At 47.2% G+C, this 17,753-nt stretch overlaps 1 protein-coding gene across 1 annotated transcript; it reads right to left on the minus strand.

The window, feature by feature from the left end:
- Positions 1-1,143: 1,143 nt before the first annotated feature.
- Positions 1,144-14,411, minus strand: Gdf10 (growth differentiation factor 10). The gene is made up of 3 exons (XM_047553507.1): positions 13,678-14,411; positions 3,944-4,872; positions 1,144-2,097 (listed from the first exon to the last, which is right to left on the minus strand). Exons 1-3 carry the CDS (start codon positions 13,973-13,975, stop codon positions 1,906-1,908), a joined length of 1,419 nt encoding a protein of 472 aa, XP_047409463.1. The 5' UTR covers positions 13,976-14,411; the 3' UTR covers positions 1,144-1,905.
- Between the last annotated feature and the right edge of the window lie 3,342 nt (positions 14,412-17,753).

Genomic DNA, 17,753 nt, shown 5'->3' on the forward strand with positions numbered 1-17,753 from the left:
TGGGGCCAGGCCCTCTTACCCACCAGTTCTGGATGCTTTCTTTCCAGTCTGTTATTCTACCTCCAGTGGCTCTGACTGTAGCCTTCTCTAGAGGCTGCTGCGGCTTCCAAGACACTGTGGCTACTGAGTAAATTTGATGTCTCCCTGGGAATTTGACATATGCTCCCCCCAGAGGCAGCCTGAAGCTAAGGAGTGCTACACATGCAGCTTCCTATCCTTAAGGATGGGCTAACTCTGAAGCATGATGCAAGCTCCAGAGTTCCCCACAGAAGCTGGACAAATGTGGCTGGGATGTTCAGCTCCTTGTCTTCCTTCCAGCCTTACTTGTGTCTCCTGGAGTCCTTCCTTACCCATCCCTTACACAGGAGGCCTGGCCTCAGGAGCCCCACCCACAATGACACCTTGGGCTGCTTCTCTGCTGACTCCCCTTAGAGAAGCTTGGCAGATTTGCAATCTCTGTAGGTAAAACTCAGGACCATGTCATTTTCTTAGTGTCTTAGTCTGGCTGATGGCACTATAATACACCTGCTCCAAATTGAACCCCAAATTTCTTTCAGAAATGCCAGTTAACAGGTTTTGGTCACTATGACTGTAAGTAAGGCCATGTCAATGGCAGACATAAGGGAGCCATCTGGGGCCAACAAGGCTGCTGGGTAGCAACCGTTCTGTAAATATGCACAAGGAAATCCTTTGGTCCTTCCAGTTGCTCCCAAGCCCCTGGACCTCTTGAGAACTCCCTGACTGCTTATGTTGAATCACTTCCTGTGTGAACTGCCCTAAATAAAAGGGTAGTTTACTACTGAAGGATAAGGCAATCACAAAAGTTCCTTTAAATATCTCAGGCCCCTCCCAATCAGTGAAGGTCCCTTTTCAGATAAGGATATGAGAATACTCCAGGTAGCCAATGTGCCTGCCTAGAGTCTTGCCCTGTTTTGATGTCAGCTCAGGCTGGGGATTTGCAAGACAAAGGGATTAGGGCCCAGGAGCAGTGGGGTTTTTGGAGCTTGGAACAGACACAGAGAATATAGAGATGGCCTCCTCCTATCCTAGAGGATGCCCTGACTACAGCAGCCACCAGATGCTATACTTAAGGGTAGGTGGGGGATCAATCTATAGTTAGGAATAGGTGACACTTAGTTTTCTGAAATACCATTGTAACTTTAATTTATTAGCCTTCCATAAAAACACATAACACACACAATCTACAGTATACAAAGTATAATTTACAAAAATATAAAATCTTGGTTATTTTTTAGTATTTCAACATATTACTGTATATGTTATTTCCATATGCATGTTTAAAGAACCCACACCTAATCGCATGATTATCTCTGTGGGGAATGGTGTCAATCCCCCTCTTTGTTTTAAAATAAAATATATATTAAGAGAACAAAACCAACATTGGTTATATGTGCATATGTATGTATAAAAGCTTTTGTAGTGGAGTGTGAGAGAAAATATTCAGGCCCTGTTTCCATATGTGGCCTGAATGATTTGAAACTGAAAATTTACAGAGATTCTTTCCATGTAAATGGAGCAAGCACCCCAAGATTTGCATAGTCTTCCCAGGTTATGAGATGATAAACATATAGAGCCAGCATTGCAGACCTGTCCAATTTTCAGGTCTTGAAAGTGGCAGGTAGAGTCGATGGGCAACCTTCAGGCCAGGGCTAATTCTGGGTTCCTTCGGGGAACTCATAAAGCATTTAGGGAGCCAAGTCACAAGCAACAAAAGACTCCAGAATGATGACCAGGTAGACAGACCTTTCTGAACCCCAACCTGTAAGCTCTGTCCTGCATCTGCAGTCATATCCTTAGTCAAGTCCTGGTTTCAAAAGACTCTGAGAATGCCGCTCGGCTGGCTGAGAGGTTGGTGCTGAAACTGCCTTCAATCCTGGGGCAGTCTTACCGGCAAGCACAGGTCTCCACAGACATGTTAGGGTACACCTTCAGCACCACGTTCCGGTTCTCATCTAGGAAGAGGACCCCAAGAGAGTTCATCTTGTCTGGAACACAGCAGGGCTCTGGGATACCAGGGACAATACCCACAGCCCTGACAATGCTCTGAATGGTGGCATGGTTTGACGGGCGAACAATCTGCAGGGTGAGAAAGAAGCAGGGTTACCTCAGTGTTCTGTCCTCTCCCACCCATCTGCCCACCAGAGAATTCCTCACAGGCGCAGACCATTATGCTCTGTTGCTGTTCCATGATCCAGGATGGAAATGCTGGCCTAGAAGAAATGGTAAGTTCCTGGGGATGAACACATATTTCCTCTGAAATCAGCTATAGACAGTCGCAGGCTGAGGTCTGCAAGAACTCTCAGTCCTGCCAGCTTATTCCTGCAGCTGGAGGGTTATATCTACTCCCTGGCACCGGCCACTTGGGGGCGCTGGAGTGTCACATATCCCTGAGAAGCACCTGGAGCTGACAGAAATTGTCCAGGGTGAAAGCTGAGGGGTATAGCTCAGACAGCATTGCTTCCAGGGCCAGCTGTCCAGGTTTCACTGTCTGAGGAGTATAGACATGCCTCCCAAGGAATCCTGTCTGAAGGAGAAGGCCAGTTGTGTACTGGGGCTTGAAACTGACACTTCCCAGACATGCCTAAATTGGGGTCCCATTTTGCAACTTATCAATTTTATGGGGTGAATATGACTTTTATTTTACTGGTAAAGACACTGAAACTTAAAATGACTAGGTTAGACGTGATCCCTCAGAAAGTGGCCTAACTTAGCCATGCCCACCTCTATCAAGGAATATAGCTGAGTCACTCAATTCAGCTCATTAATAATGAGGAGGCCTTCCTGGATGGAGAGGAGAAGGGGCAGAAAGAGGAGGACAAGGACATCCTCATGTGTGGGGTTCTGGTTAGTGTGTTGGCTTTTGTCCTGGAGGGTGAGGAGGCAGCCAGCCAGGCAGATGAGGTAAGCTTGAGGTCAGCCAGCTACAAGCCTATAGAGTTCTGGTCTTGCACCTGCCCCACTGGTAAGCCCTTTTAGCAGATCCTGTCTCTCTGCCAGGCACTGCCCTTCCTCTCTCTTGCACATTCATGGTTTTGAGGAGAAACCCCTTAATTCCAAACTAAATTAATGTGGCCCCACATCCAATTCTGGGTTTTCCCACGTGGCTGATTTATTGAGGTTCAAATTGAATTTATGCACCAATTTCCCTTCTAGGAGGGCAAGCCATAAGGACACTGCAAAGTAAGCAGGAGGAAACTGTACTAGGTGCCAAGGGTCAACATGGCCAATCCACTGCAGCAAAGGATACTGGAGATGATGGACACAGTCAAACCCCAGCCTGGTTGGGGTAGGGAGATGAGAATCTGAATCTTCAAGGCCAGCACAATAAAAGGATCCAGTATTGTTTGTCTTGCAGACTACTAAGCAAGGTGAGGGTTAGCTATCCTGGGTGTACACTGAGGAAGAGAGAAGGAAATCCACACTGGGAGGATCACTGAGACCAGCAGCCAGCTTGTCACAGACAACACTGCCCTGGGATCCAAGTCAGGAACAGTAGGAAAGCCTCTGCCAGGAAAGGAGCTTCTGGGACCTGTCTTGTCCACAGAACGCAGCTTGGACTCAACCTCTATAGGTGATTGCTCTGTAGGAATGCCCTTCTAAAGAGATGGATTCTCCTGCTTTACAGAAGAGATGTTCATATTTTAAAATTCCAATGCAACCAAGAGAACACTTTCAAAAGCTCAGCCAAATCAAATATTTGTGGACAGTATCCACCCAGCAGGCTGGCACTTAGCTAATTCTGTTTACCTATTCTCTGCCTCTATAGATGGGAGGTGTTATTAGACTAATTTTGCAGATGATGAAACAGAGATCACACAGGCAGAGGGAGCTGCCACAGAATTGCCAGGCAGAGGGAGCAAGCAGAGTTGAGAGTTAGGATTAGGCAACAGGCAGAACACGGTGGTACTCGAACCCACCCTACCTTAGGCATTGGGAACTCGCAGGCTCCTGCGCAGTAGTAGGCATCAAAGGATTTGGGCGAAATGATCCATTCATTCCACCCAATGTCTGCGAAATCCACTTTCAGATACCTCCGGCTACAAACCCGTGGTTCGTCCCACTGCCTTCTCCGGGCTTTCTGCATAGTCTTTTCGTCAAAGTCCAGCACTTGCGAGGAGGCCATGAATTCTTCCTGGCCTTTCTTTCTGCGGTCCTTGCGCCCAGGCCGGGGCTTGAGCGCCCGGAAAGGGCTGGGCCATAACTCGTGCTTGTGGTAGTACTGGGCGTGGTGGCTATGTCCTGGCCTCTCATCCAGTCCCGGCAGCTCATTGTCCTGGAGGGGCCTGGAGGCTTGCGCGGCCCTGCGCACTCGGGGGTCCGCCGAGCTGTTGGTGGATGCATGGGGTTCTGGGTCTCCAGCTGGAAAGGGGTCGTATCTCTGAAGTGTCACTGCCACACTATTGGGCTCAGAGATGGCCAGATCATTGGCGTAGACAAGGATGTAGGGCATGTAGGGACTGGGTCTTGGAACCCCACGGTCCTTCTCCCCAGAATCCAGTTGGGCAGAGAGGAGCAGCTCGCCATCCCGACGGGCGGCCTTGACAATGGAAGAGATGTCCTTGGCCTGCCACAGACCGCGTGGCGGGGGCGCCAGGGCTATCGCCCCGCGGAGCAGCCCCTGTGTAGCCGTATTCTGTGAAAGGCTGCGGAAAAACAGGTGCTGGCGAACTGGCGGGCCTGGAGGCAGCAGGCGACAAGAGGAATTCTTGGCCCGTGGTTTGCATAGCATCTCCCTTGCGCGGGGCCACCGCGGGGGCTCCAAGTAGAAGTGGAAAGTGGCCGCGAGTATCATTTCTGACTCCTGCATGGAGGTCAGGTTGAAGAAATACACGGTCTTCTGATCGACCACTTCTGCGAGGGAAGGACAGACCACAGCATGTTAGGTTCTGTCTAGAAGCACGCTGCTCACAGGGGTTGCTTGCACAGGGATGTGGGGAGGGCAGGGGAGAGGGAGAGAGAGAGAAAGAGAAGTTGAAGAAAGAAAAGAAAAGAAAGAAGACAAAGATGGGCAGTTAGGTCTGCTGGGCCTTGAAGTTCTTTCTTCCTCACCTGCACTGCCTCTTAAAGAACAAATAAGCTAGGGCCACTGACACCTTCATTAGCTGCTCAGGATGGCTTGGGCCCAGCCTCAAGCATCCCCTCCAGTTCTCACATCCCTCTTTTTATGCAACCAGTTTTTGAATGTTTGAAATGCAATTTCTATTAAATTTAAATTAAATTCATTTCAATGAATCATTGAAATGCAATTTCTATTAAATGTGATCATTCTTCCAAAATGAGGTGAAACAAGAACTTCACATTTTTCATTGCATTCTGAAAACCTTTTACAGGAAACAGAAGTTAAAAGCAGTCATTTGACTATCTGTTGTTTGTTCCATCCTATGATTTTTAAGATTGTTTTACAAAGAAAGAGCAATATCAGGATTGCCCAAGGTCACTCAACAAACTCCAAGGATCAGGTTGCTCTCTGGAAGTGCATGCCACTGTAAGAACCATCACCACTTAATCATTACATCTGTAGTGTGGCCCAAGAATACTCCAGCCTGCTTCCTTGGGGTGGCTGCCACCCTTTCCACCAGGTGTTCCCCAAGGTCAGCTGCAGTCCCAGGAAGCTACCTCAGCCTTGGCAGCAACATAAGCTGTCTTCAATGATCAAGTCCTCTGTAGGATTCAGAGGTAAGGAAGAGGGACTTTCCTGGTGGTTCCTTCTGATGCTTGAGACCAGAGAGGCTGGGGTGGACTTCCTCCCTCCCACCACCACCAGTGTCTATTTGATGGGTACAGTCAGTAGAAGACCAGAGTTCCTAAACCCAGGAATTATGTGGGGGAGAGGGACACTGGGTTCTCCAAGGGACATGTAGGGACTACAGTTATTTGACACCTATATCCAGAAGATTAGCTGGGATTTTTAAAATCACAATCTTCAGTTCAATATTTTTTGTTTCTATTGGGAAGGAGGTATAATTCTATTGGTAATTATTACATATTCTTAATGAACTATGAGAGGAAGGAAGGAAGAAAGGAAGAAAGGAAGAAACATGTATGGAGGGCTCAATAAGTACAGGTCAAGACTAGAAATCCTGCAACACATCCACAAGGGAGGTGTCACAGCCCTTCAACATGTGCCATTCATAAGAAGCAAAGCTGGGTTTTGCTGCACATTTAAATGTGGCTTCACCAAACACTGTAACCTTGAGTGTCATGGTCTTAAGCTCCACATTCTAACCAGAACTCTTGGGGTTCTGATCATGAGGAACTTTGGGGAGCACCCCAGGTGGCAGGGGATGTGTATCTACATTACTTCTTAGCTGGAAACTTTAGGAAGGTGTCCCTGCTCTCAGCCTAGGGCCCCTGCAATGCATGCATGTAGATGCATCCAGAGAGAGAGCCAGCCTGTGGTTCCTCATGTCCCTCATTGACTGTGAGAAAGTGAGGTTCACTACCAATGCAGTTTCCTAGGAAACTTCCTGGGAAACAAGTTCCCGAACCCCACCATGCTCTCAACTTTACTTCCCTCATCTGCCTCATAGGAACAACAGAATTTCTAGCAAATACAGTACATGTTGTATGCTGGGTACAAGGGAGGTGTCCCCAAAGGTGCTTCCCTGCTACTTTCATTGAAAAGACTGAGGATGTCAGAACAAGCTCCTCCTACACCAACTAGAGCACTGTCTCACTCACCCATCCCCATAGAATCTGGGTACTGACCCAGGTGACACAACAAAAGTGTTTTCCTTTGATCCAGCTCAACTCTTATCACATTGATTGTTCTTCTAACTGGTCAAGAGCAGGGAGCAACCTCAGAGGTCATGTAAGAGCCTAGGACTCCTATTTCTATCCAGCTTGAATGTCTGTGGCCAGAGGAAGCTCATGCCTTATTGAACATGTGCTCTGTGAAGACCTCCCTGCTGAGAACTGTTGAGTTCCAAACAGACCATGCTCAACTGCAGAGCATAAGGCACCACAGGCTGGTCTTTTCTCTGCATGTGCCTAAATGTATGCCATGCAGGAGCTCCAGGCTGTTGCTGAGAGCAGGGGCACCTACCTGAAGCTTCTAGATAAGAGATGCCCAGGCTACAAAGGAGAAACCCCAAAGAGAAGTATCCATGTCCTATTAATTCTGCAGGTATCCTGTGGCTCATGTCTCACAGCCAATGAGAAGAAATCTACCTCTCTCCCTCTCCTCCTTTGATTCTTTCTTCCATCCTGCTTCCTAATAAGCATTTGCAAACTTCTGATTCAGGCTAACTGTCAGGCTGCCTGGGGTCCTGGCAAAGGTGGTCAAAGCTGTCCTGAATGAACTCAGCTTGTGGGGAGATAGATTGATTGAGGCCCTATGTACTGTAAGCATCAATCACAGGATACCCTTATCAGAACCCTGTATTGCCCCCAAACAAAACTCTCACCAAGGCCCTACTTGATCTGACCTGCTGAGCTCTCCACCTTCATCACCTCCCCTGTCCCATTCCTGAACATCTTCCACAGTCACACTGACTTTGCCCTTCCTACAGGGCTCTGTCTCATCTATTCTGCTTTAATGCTCCTCCTCCAGGTCTCCACTCCCATGATGTCCCCAACAAAGGATACCCTTGACTCCACTACAGATAAGCCACCATCACTCTGGTCTACCCTCCACTTCATTTGTTAGAGCATTTCATGACCTCCGATACTCCAAGAGGGCAGGGACTTTGCCAGTTTTGTTCTCTGCTGTATCCCCACATCCTATCACAAGGCCCAGGTGACAGCTGGTGCTCAAGAATGTGTGTTGAATGATCAGATTCTTGTACATATCCTGACCAAGTGGCCTCTGCATTGTAGGGGGGCAGGAAGAAAAAGGGGGAAAGTAGGCTCTGTCACTCCATTTAACACTTGATGGGAGCAGGAGGGGACTGCTGGTCCTGGACTGCTGCCCTGGAGGTTAGTAAACACATCCTTAAGAAGTCCAGAAAGCCTCATTTTTCAGAAGGATACACATGATGATGCAAATACAATTGGCAACACTAAGCAGTGGAATCTTTAACCAGTGCCTTCCTCCTGAGCCTCATTTTTCTCATCTTTAAATAGGAATACAGGTTGAGTATCTCTTGTCTAAAGTTCCTGGGATCAGAAATATTTAGGATTTTGAAATATATGCATATACATGAGATGAGATATCTTAGGAATGGGACCTAAGTTGAACACAAAATTAATTTGTTTTTCATATAAACCTTATACACATAGCCTGATGGTAATTTATACAATGTTTTTAGTGCAACTGCTTTTTTTTTTTTTTTTTTTTTTTTTTTGGTACCAGGGACTGAACTCAGGGGCACTTAATCACTGACCCACATCCCCAGCCCTTTTTTATATTAGTTGCTTAGGGTCTTGCTAAGTTGCTGAGGTTGGTTTTGAACTCAACAATCCTCCTGCTTCAACCTCCCAAGAGTCTGGGATTACAGGCATGGGCCACTCCACCCAGTTTGCATCTGCGTTTTGACTGGGACATGTCATATGAGATTGGGTGTGAAATTTTCCTGGCATCATGTCAGTGCTCAAAACATTTTGTATTTTGGAGGATTTTGGATTTAGGATTTAAAGATGTGGGATGTAGTTCTGAGCTGCAAGCATAAGTGCACGACCCCACACGAAGTATTCCTCATTTTCACAATGAGAGGAGCAAGGATGGGGCATTCATTCTGTGCATGAAGAGCTGGACCTTCAGAGAGGGTATATAACTAGCCTAATATTGAAGATGGTAAGGAGCACAGCTGGGACATGCACCCAGGTCTGTGTGACCCCAGGCCCACCCCCTTTACTCCTCTTTGATCCCCTGTGTGCTCTGGCTCAAATCCCACTGATGTGCCTAGGAGCAGAGGACAAAAGACCACATGCTGCGAACAGCAATGTGTTTTACAAACACAAGCCATTATCTGGCTATTTTTGAGTTTTGATTCTCTAAGAAGGAAAGGACTGACCTTACTCACACAAGCCAATCTCTCTGTAGATCTCTGAAATTCTCAGGACCCTGAACACTGAGACTCATTCCTGAGGTCAATGAAATTGGAACAGAATTCCTCCTGGCAACACTCAAGCCAAAAGCAGCCCCTAGGATGGCTCTACAAAAACAGAATGCAAGCCACCTAGAAATCTATCCTTCATTCACTGTCCCTGAAACAGATCAGGGTGACAAGAGTAAGAACACTGAAGAGTATAAGCATCAACACAAGCTGGAAGTGGAAGCAGTGGGCCAGCTAACATGCTGCAGGGAAGAAAGGGGAACTGACAGGTACTGAGTGCCTTGTGTCTCTTTCCACACAAATTCTAGAGCAGGGTTTAACTTCTGCTTGCATCAGTTACTAGCTGTGGGGCCTTAGACAAGTTATGGAACCCCTCTGTGCCTCAGTTTTCTCATCTGGAAACCGGGCAGTATTTTGTACATACCTCCTAAAGTTGTAAAAAAGCTTGCTTGAATCACAGTGCCTGGTACCCAGTACATACTCAGAATATATGGTCATATGGCTGCTGGGACTGTCACAGCCCATAAGCCCATGTCCTTGCTCCCTGACCTCCTTGCGAGTGGGAGGCCTCAAAATCCATCCAATAACCCCTAAGCAGGAGCTTGTCTCTTCCACTTGTGTTTCTAACCAACCCGCAGTTCCTGTTATCTTTGCATCTAATTTCTATACAACAGGATAGGATAGGATGCTACATCCTTCTGGTCATGGCCTTCATTCCAGGACCAGCCTCAACTACAAGAGATATCAAGGAACTGTCACCCTTGGCATCACACTCATACTTCAAAAGCAAATCATCTATGAGAGCTGAAGGGCTAATGTTATGCTTACTATGCAAAGAACCTCTGCAGATCAATAAGGAAAAAACAATACCCTGTTTGGAAGCAAATTTCACAGGAAAAACTACAACTGGTCAACAGGCATGTGAAACAGTTCAGGATGATCAGGAATGGGAAAAAAAAGTAATTTCAAACAAGAATTTACCTGCATGTTGAAAATATGATCCCATTAGGGTAAAAACAGTGCATATACATACACAAATATCCATGTTTATGTATATATGATACATACATATGTAGGTCTGAAATGCTATATTAGATGAACTCTGGTTACATCTGCATGTGTGATTATATTTTTTTTACTGTGATTTTCTATGATTTCTAGACTTTTTCCAATAAACATGCATTTAAAAACATTCTCTCTGTCCTCCTATTTTACCTCCTTTCTCTCCCTTCCTTCTGCCTAGTGGTGCACACTGCTTACTGCCCCATTCTATACAAGCAAACTTAAGGCTGTGTGTGGTCTGGCTACAATCTGCTTGTCCACCTCCATCCCTGTCTCTCTCTCTCCTTATAGTATTTCCTCATTAAAACCGAACTCTTTGCAATACCCAGCACACAGTGGCTGCCTCACCTCCACACCTGGCTAAACTGCACCTGCCTATCACACTCTGCAATGGCCTCCCCTGCTCTGTATAGGCTTCACTAGCCTCTCCCTGCCAGGTCAGTGCTGCCCTTGGTTCTCTTGCAGAGTTCCTTTAGCCCTTTACTGCTACATTGCACCATGTAGCACCATGTGTCCTACCATCTGTTCTTCTGCTGACTTCTACCTGTTCTGAGAGCACAAAGAGCTTTTCTGGTGAGGGCCAATATTTTAGGCATCTGTGTGTTCTCTGAATTTACATTGATTTCCACCAAATAAGATGCTTAAGAAATACCTGGAGTTATGTTTTTGATATGGTTTGTCATTCAAAGTTTCCTTGTTGGAAGCTTGGTCCCCACTGTGGTAAAGTGAAGAGGAGGTAGGACCTAATGGGAGATGGTTAGGTGTTTGGGAGTGCTGCCCTAAGACAGTTCTCATGAGACCCAAGTTAGTTGCTGAGGGAGGAGTCGTTACAAGTCTTAAACTCCACCAGACTGCCAAAGTCTACCTGCCCACCCACATAGGGCTTGTGAAGTTCTCACTGGTCCCTCCCTGCTGTCTGGCTTCCTGTCCTGCATGATCTCTTACTTTGCCATCTGCCATGCTGTGACATAGCTAGGAGGTATCCTTGCACAATGCTGTTGGAACTTTCAGTCACCCTCCCCTCATTGTAACTTTGTAAATTACTTCGCCTTGGATATTCTGTTATAGCAAAAGAAAACTTGGGAAACTGAAATGAACTTGAACTTTGGCAGTTTTGACAAATGGGTATTATTACTCTCATTTTAGAGATGAAGAAAACAAGTTTAGTGTCACACTGGTAAGTGTTGAAGCTTAGATTTAACCATATGTAATTCAGTGGGAACATGGGGAGCAGGTGACCAAATCTTAAACCTTGGGGTCAAGCTCAAATGCTCTCCTCACTGGAAAACACTTAAAAGGTAACAAAATTCACTTTAGAGAGCAATGGAGGGGAAGGAAAGAAGGTTGGTGTGATAGTAGGTATGAACTAAAAAATTGTTGACATGTACCAGGAACTGTTATAAACTCAGGCTCACACCTTCTCACAAATGTATGCCTGAATCAGGAAGCAGGCACATCTGAGGACTGGCACAGGGCTTGGTATGAAACAACTTAGAGGAATCAAAAGAGGGGATGAGAAGCCAACCTCTCATTGTATGCCAGGCACAAAACCTAGCTTATCCATCAAATCCTCATCTTCCCTCTGTACACACAAGGAAACTAATGCTCAGAAAGGGAAAGTAACATGTGCCACAGCACATAGCTTATAGTTGGGGAGACTGGGATTTATGTGGAACTTTGCCTCAGGGTTTCAAAGAAGAGGGATTTGTTAGACAGTTCTGGACTATACCAGAATTCTGATTACTCATACTTGTCCATTACATTTCACACCTCCCAGGCCTTGGGCTTAGTTATGATGGAGATTGGGGCAGGTAGTCATCAGTGAGAATGGTATTGGCCTGGTAGATGGGACTTACCAACCACTGCTACTGTGTATTGCCTCCCCCATCTCAGTTTTCCTATTTATAAAATGTGAGTGTTGGATGTAATGTACTGCCTCAGCCCCTTTAGGGGGTTACAATCCTATGTTCCACTACTGCTTCTACTATCTCCTTTACATGAAAGCAGAAGGACAGAACCATGCAACTCCATGCCCAGATGCAGCAGGTGGTTGGGCTCAATGGGCATGCTCACACTTTCTTGCAGAAGTGAACTTGCTGGCCTTTCTTCCTCAACCAAAGTCTTCAAGGATTGAGTTAATGAATGAGGAAGGTCAAGTTTAAACCCATAGAGGCACAGAATGCTCAGTGCAATGCTTTTGTACTCTCAGGGAAATAATATGTGTCAACAATTAATCTGGTTATTGATGGGTTCTGAGCTTATGAATAATATTATTTCATCCTGGCTGCAACCCCCAGGGGAAATACTGGCATGCCTTGCCCATTTTATAGATGAGTACAATCAAATCCACATAGCTTTACTGATTTATCCAGGGTCATGTTTATACCGGATAATTCTTAAGTGACTTAATTTAATAAGGTTGCTCCAGAAACAGACCCCAAGTGGTAAATTAAAGGTATTGGAAAGGATGGAGTTCAATCCAATTGACCTGGAGCCCCAGAACACTAACATGGTGGGCTTTCTCTGGAGAATAAGGGGATGAATCTCTTTGTGGCAAGGGCTCCCCTGCCCATGTTTATGGGAGGCCAACCTTCCCATGTCTTGCTCTGGGACCACTGGTGCTGCACAGAGTCACACAGCTAGTGAGCAGTAGGTGCCAGATCTGACCCTTACAGTGTCTGGCCCAAAGCAGGCTGGGCATGTTCCCCTCCATCTCAGGAAGGAAGCCTACAAACTGAAGGGTTTTCCCCTGATGAATGGCCTCTGCCCCTACAGGGCTGCAGAAGACCCCCACCCACATTTGCTGGAACAGCATTCTGCAGCTATGAGTAGTCACCATGACAACCAGGATCTTCCCATTACCCCTCTGCCCAGGGTGTACCTTATCTGTTTGCCCCAAGGCTTCCAGAAGTAGTCCAGCTTGGCGCAGCCCTGCCCATAGACTGCTAAGGCTGGAGGCCAGAAGCACCCTGGGAATAGGGCAGGAAAGACTTCTGCCAGTGGCCTCTGCCCTACTCCATCCAAAGTATGAAGAAAGCAAAAAGTGGGGTAAGGACAGAAGAGGAATGGGTGCTGACCAACCTTCTGGAGCCTTACTCAAACCTCTGTAATCTGAACCCTTCATGATAATGCCCCCAATTCCACAGTCCTGGGCACCAATATCCTTTTCAGTGCATTCTGCTTCCTCTCCACCAAAACCATTAACTCTCTCCAGTTCTGAGTTCCTTATGTCCACCTCTGAGTTCCTTATGTCCACCTGACCCTGCCCTCCTCATCCAACAAGTGCCAACACAACTGGCCCTTATGACATGCCAACTTCCATCCTGTGCCTCAAGCCTCGTGTATGGAGTGGTTGTGCCCATAAAGTGTGGGAAGCTCCCAGAAGCAAGAACTCTGTGCTAGGCAATGCCACTTTGGCGTACCCACTGGAGGCTGCCACTTCGCACACAGTGCTCAGTGAATTGTTAGCAAATGAATAAATGAATGAATTAGTCAATGACTGACAGGAAGAGGAAAAACAGAGGTGGGGGGTGAGAGAGCGGACAAGTGAGGAAGGGGAATAATGAGAAGGGGATCCCCCGGGGTGCCCTGTACTTACCCAGCCGGGCACGGAAGCTGCGCACAGTGTTGCCTCCTCCCGGCTGCGTGCCCCGCCGGCTGTACTTTTCATAGAGCCTGAGCATGTGGACAGCGACCATGTCCTGGGCACCGGGGCCCAGCGCGGCGGCCGCATCTCCCAGGTACTGCTGGGGGTCCTTGTCCCCCGGCAGGCCGTGGACGACTGCGGGAAGAGCGGACCAGGATGGGGCCGTGTGGCTGCAGCCCGAGACCCTGAGCAGCAGAAGCAGAGGCAGTAATCGGGGCCCCAAGTTGGTCCAGGCGGGGCCACGAGCCATGGCGGGGTGAAGGACGGCGAAGAGGGGGAGCCCAGGAGGGCCGTGAGCGCGGGCGCAGCTGAGGCTGTGAACCGATCCCGCGGAGGGAAGGTGTACGGGGCAGTCCGGGGAGCAGGGGGCGCGGGGATGTGGGTAGTTAGATCCGCGTGAGGCGGACAGCTCTGTGCGCGGTGAGTCCACGCCGCCCGAGTCCTCCGACAGCCGTCGCAGTCGTCTGTAGCCCAGCGCAACACAGCAGAGCCGAAGCCCGCGCGCTGCCTTGGCTGACTCGCGCTGTGAAACTTTGCAGCCCACGGCCCTCCGGCCCCGCGGATTCGAGGGGCGGGGCGGGGCGGGGCGGCCGGAGTCGCCCTCCAAGAGTCCTAGCTAAGCGTCCAGTACCACTCCAGGCGGCCGCGGACAGGGCCCTTCTTTGCCAGTCTGCGATGTGCGTGCGCACTTGTGTGCGGCGTGCGCGCGCTGAGGTATGCGCCCAATTGTGCGCCCGCGAGTGTGGGGGGCGTGGGCGTGGGCAAGCGCGCTCCCCGCTCCCCTGCAAAGAGTCCAAGACCCAACCCAGCTGCCGGCTCCCGTGTGTTGGCGCCGGCAGCCTGACCAGGGCTGCGCGGGGGTTGGGCGGCTTTTGGAGGGGGGCCCGCCTGCCGGGTTGCCCCTGCAATGGCATGCGATGGCTATGCGGTTGCAAGATGACAGCTCCCCCATGAGGACCCGAAAAGGGATGTGTGTGTGCCCAGTTGTCTCTGAGCCAGTGTGTGTCCAAAATGCAAGAGTGCAGGCTGGGAACACGGACCCTTCCTAGGGAAGCTCTAGAATGAAAAAGAAACCCTCACTCCAAAGCTCTACCAACCCAAGGCAATATCCTGATTAAAATTCAGAGTGAGCTGATTAACTGACTGATGCTTTATTTGGCAACAATGAATTCAGTTGTTGAAGAAATACATCAAAGGTGTTTATTAATCTTTGGTCAAGATTGCGTGAAAAAGGACATGGTTTCAATTTGCTTTAAAATTTAAAAAAAAAAAAAAAATTCCCCTAAGATCAGAGGAGGAAAGAGAAAGCCCTGGCTTTCCCAAGAAGGGTCCCCAGTAAATGGTGGGTATAGTGAGTTCCTGGTCCCTGCCCCTTATCTTAGCCCCAGAGCAGAGTATACTCAACTTTGTTTTTCCTCTAGTGGGGTTACTTCCCTTGGCTAGAATTCAGGGCTCTGTGAACTTAATGAGGAAAAATTAGATCTTTATGTTCACCGTCTCGGAGTTTAGTATTTCCTGATATTCTAAATCAGACCAATCAGTCACCGTAGCTATAGCTGTGACTTTGTCACCAGCAGGCACCATCCCAGAAATTTTCATCTAACAGGAAATTTGTCTCAAATCTCTCAAAGTATCATTTTTGCTTATTGCTACTTTTAAATTACAGTAATTATTAGGCCAGCTGCTAGTTAAGGAATTAATTTAAAATAAGACATATATTACTATGTTGCCAAGTTGTTTTCAATAGTACATTTAACCACTACATTTAATCAATAGTACATTAAATAGTACATGTAATATAACTGCCTTCTTTTACAACCCTGCACATTTTATTTTATGCATTTAAAAGCATCTTTGAAGAAGGGTTCCATAGGCTTCACCAGACTGAAAAGGGGATCCAGGGTTCTAAATATTTAAGAATTCTTCTAAGAGAAGGAAGGATCCCCTTCAAACCCATGTGCTTCCAGAATGCTCCTGGATACATTTAGACTACATTTTAAAGGACTATTTGCAAGTTTGTGAACCACTATCCTTTTACATGGTGACTTTTGGGTTTTGTGAGTCAAAATAGTTCCTGGAGGATTCACAATGCAATAATTGAAAAATTGCTGAGAAAAGCTTCTGTCAGTAGGTAAAACATTTGTAATTAAAAAAAAAAAAATCTCATACTGTCAAATTAGAGGTGATCCTATTGAAAGCCCCTGAACCTCAGGCCTTTAACTTTGGGAGAAATGTAGAGAAGCATTTTATTTATTTTGAAAATTAATTCACATTGTGTTCCACTTCCCGTTAGTATAGTTCCCATTTTTTCTGTGAACCATTTCCCAAAATGGTTTGCCTGGAGGTGAGATGAGGAAATCTCAGTCACAGACTTGAATTTCTTCTTATAAATGATCTACCTCATCTTTTACTGCCCCCTCCCCCTCCCCACCTCCTTCCTTCTCCATGTGTCCCTCACTTCCCCTCTGTTCCCCCTTCCCCTTCTCCCCCAGAATGCCTCTGACCTGCACCAGCTGGGGGTAACCTCTGCTCAGGGGTAGTTTTGTCTCTGCTGGGGCCATACACAATTGAGGCCTGTGAAAAGGAGGGTGAGTCCGCAGGAGGTCGGCACAAGCTGGGCTATTCGGGATTTGCCTCCATTAAAGCCTTCTCACCCTCCTTAACTCATTCCCGCTCCATTCAAGCCAGACCGAGGGTCAGGCTTTAGCCAGCACTAAAACCTGTAGGGTACAGATTCTCTGACATTGTTGAGAAAGAATTAAGGCATCAGCCAGGGACGGCTAATATTTCTTGCTTCATTTTATTGTTGAGCAGCAGGACTGTAAAGTTTTGAACACTGGAGCACTGTGGCCCCCTTTCATGTGGCCGAGATGATGGGATAAAAATGTGTTTGGTGAAGCAATTCAGATTACCACTGGGTCACATCCTCGCTGGCTCCCAGCACAGCCCTCAAAATGGTACAGCTCAGACAAGAAACAATCTCTGTGTAATTGCAGCTCATGCTAAACAGTTTTTCTAGTGTGGAAATGAGGCTAATTTGGATCTTGCCAATGAGTAAATTTTGTTTTTAATAGCTCAGGCTGCAGCTCGGAATAAGAGTTGAGACTATGAATACAAGTTCTTCAATCTATGACAGCCTCCTACACAAGTGTCTTGCTTCTGGGAGTATCTTTCTGTATTTACCAGAGATACTGAGATCTCCAACTCATCCTTGGCATGGGGAGTGTTCTCTCCACAGAGGGGAGATGTTGTTTGGATTCTCTCAATCTTCCAGGCCTCCATGCAATACCCTTTAAAGATAGGGAGGAGTGAAGAGGGACCTTGGTTAGAAAGTTCTACACCTAAGTAAAGGAGAAAACAAAAGGAGAAACATCAGAAGCCTCTCTCCAAGCAGGATGCAGAAGCAAATACCTATAATTTTAGCTACTTGGGAGACTGAGGCAGAAGGACTGCAAGTTTGAGGCCAGCCTGGGAAACTTAAGGACACCCCGTCTCAAAATAAAAAGTGGAAAGAGCTGAGGATGCAGCTCGGTGGTAGAGTGCCCAAGGGATCAATCCCCAGTACTGCATGCATACATACATTTAGAAAAAATAATCAGGCATGTGGCTTGCATGAGTCCTTGCCTAGCATGCATGAAGTCTTGAGTTCACTCCCTAATACCATAAAAAAACAAAAACAAGCAACAAACAAATGGCCTCTCGACAAATAAACACCAAATGAAATGTTCCCAAACAATTGTTTCAAGATATTGCCCAATTACTTTGTGGCTGAGCCCATTCACAGCTCTAACAGGCTCTGTAACCCTGAAGCAGCCCCATGTCCTCTCTGAATCCTATAAGGCTGATCCCCAAGCTCTGTTTCATCTGTAATGCTCTATATTAGGTCTGTGGCCTCATGTCAACCCATTCTTAGAAGTGAGAAGGTACATATGACCTTGTGAAGTCAAATGGCTCTAGGTGCACTGCTGTCTTGCTGTATGTCCTTAAGCAATTTACTTGCCTTCTCTGGACTTCAGTTTCTTCAGCTC

This window comes from Sciurus carolinensis, chromosome 5, assembly GCF_902686445.1.
Source record: "Sciurus carolinensis chromosome 5, mSciCar1.2, whole genome shotgun sequence".
Classification (NCBI taxonomy): domain Eukaryota; kingdom Metazoa; phylum Chordata; class Mammalia; order Rodentia; family Sciuridae; genus Sciurus; species Sciurus carolinensis.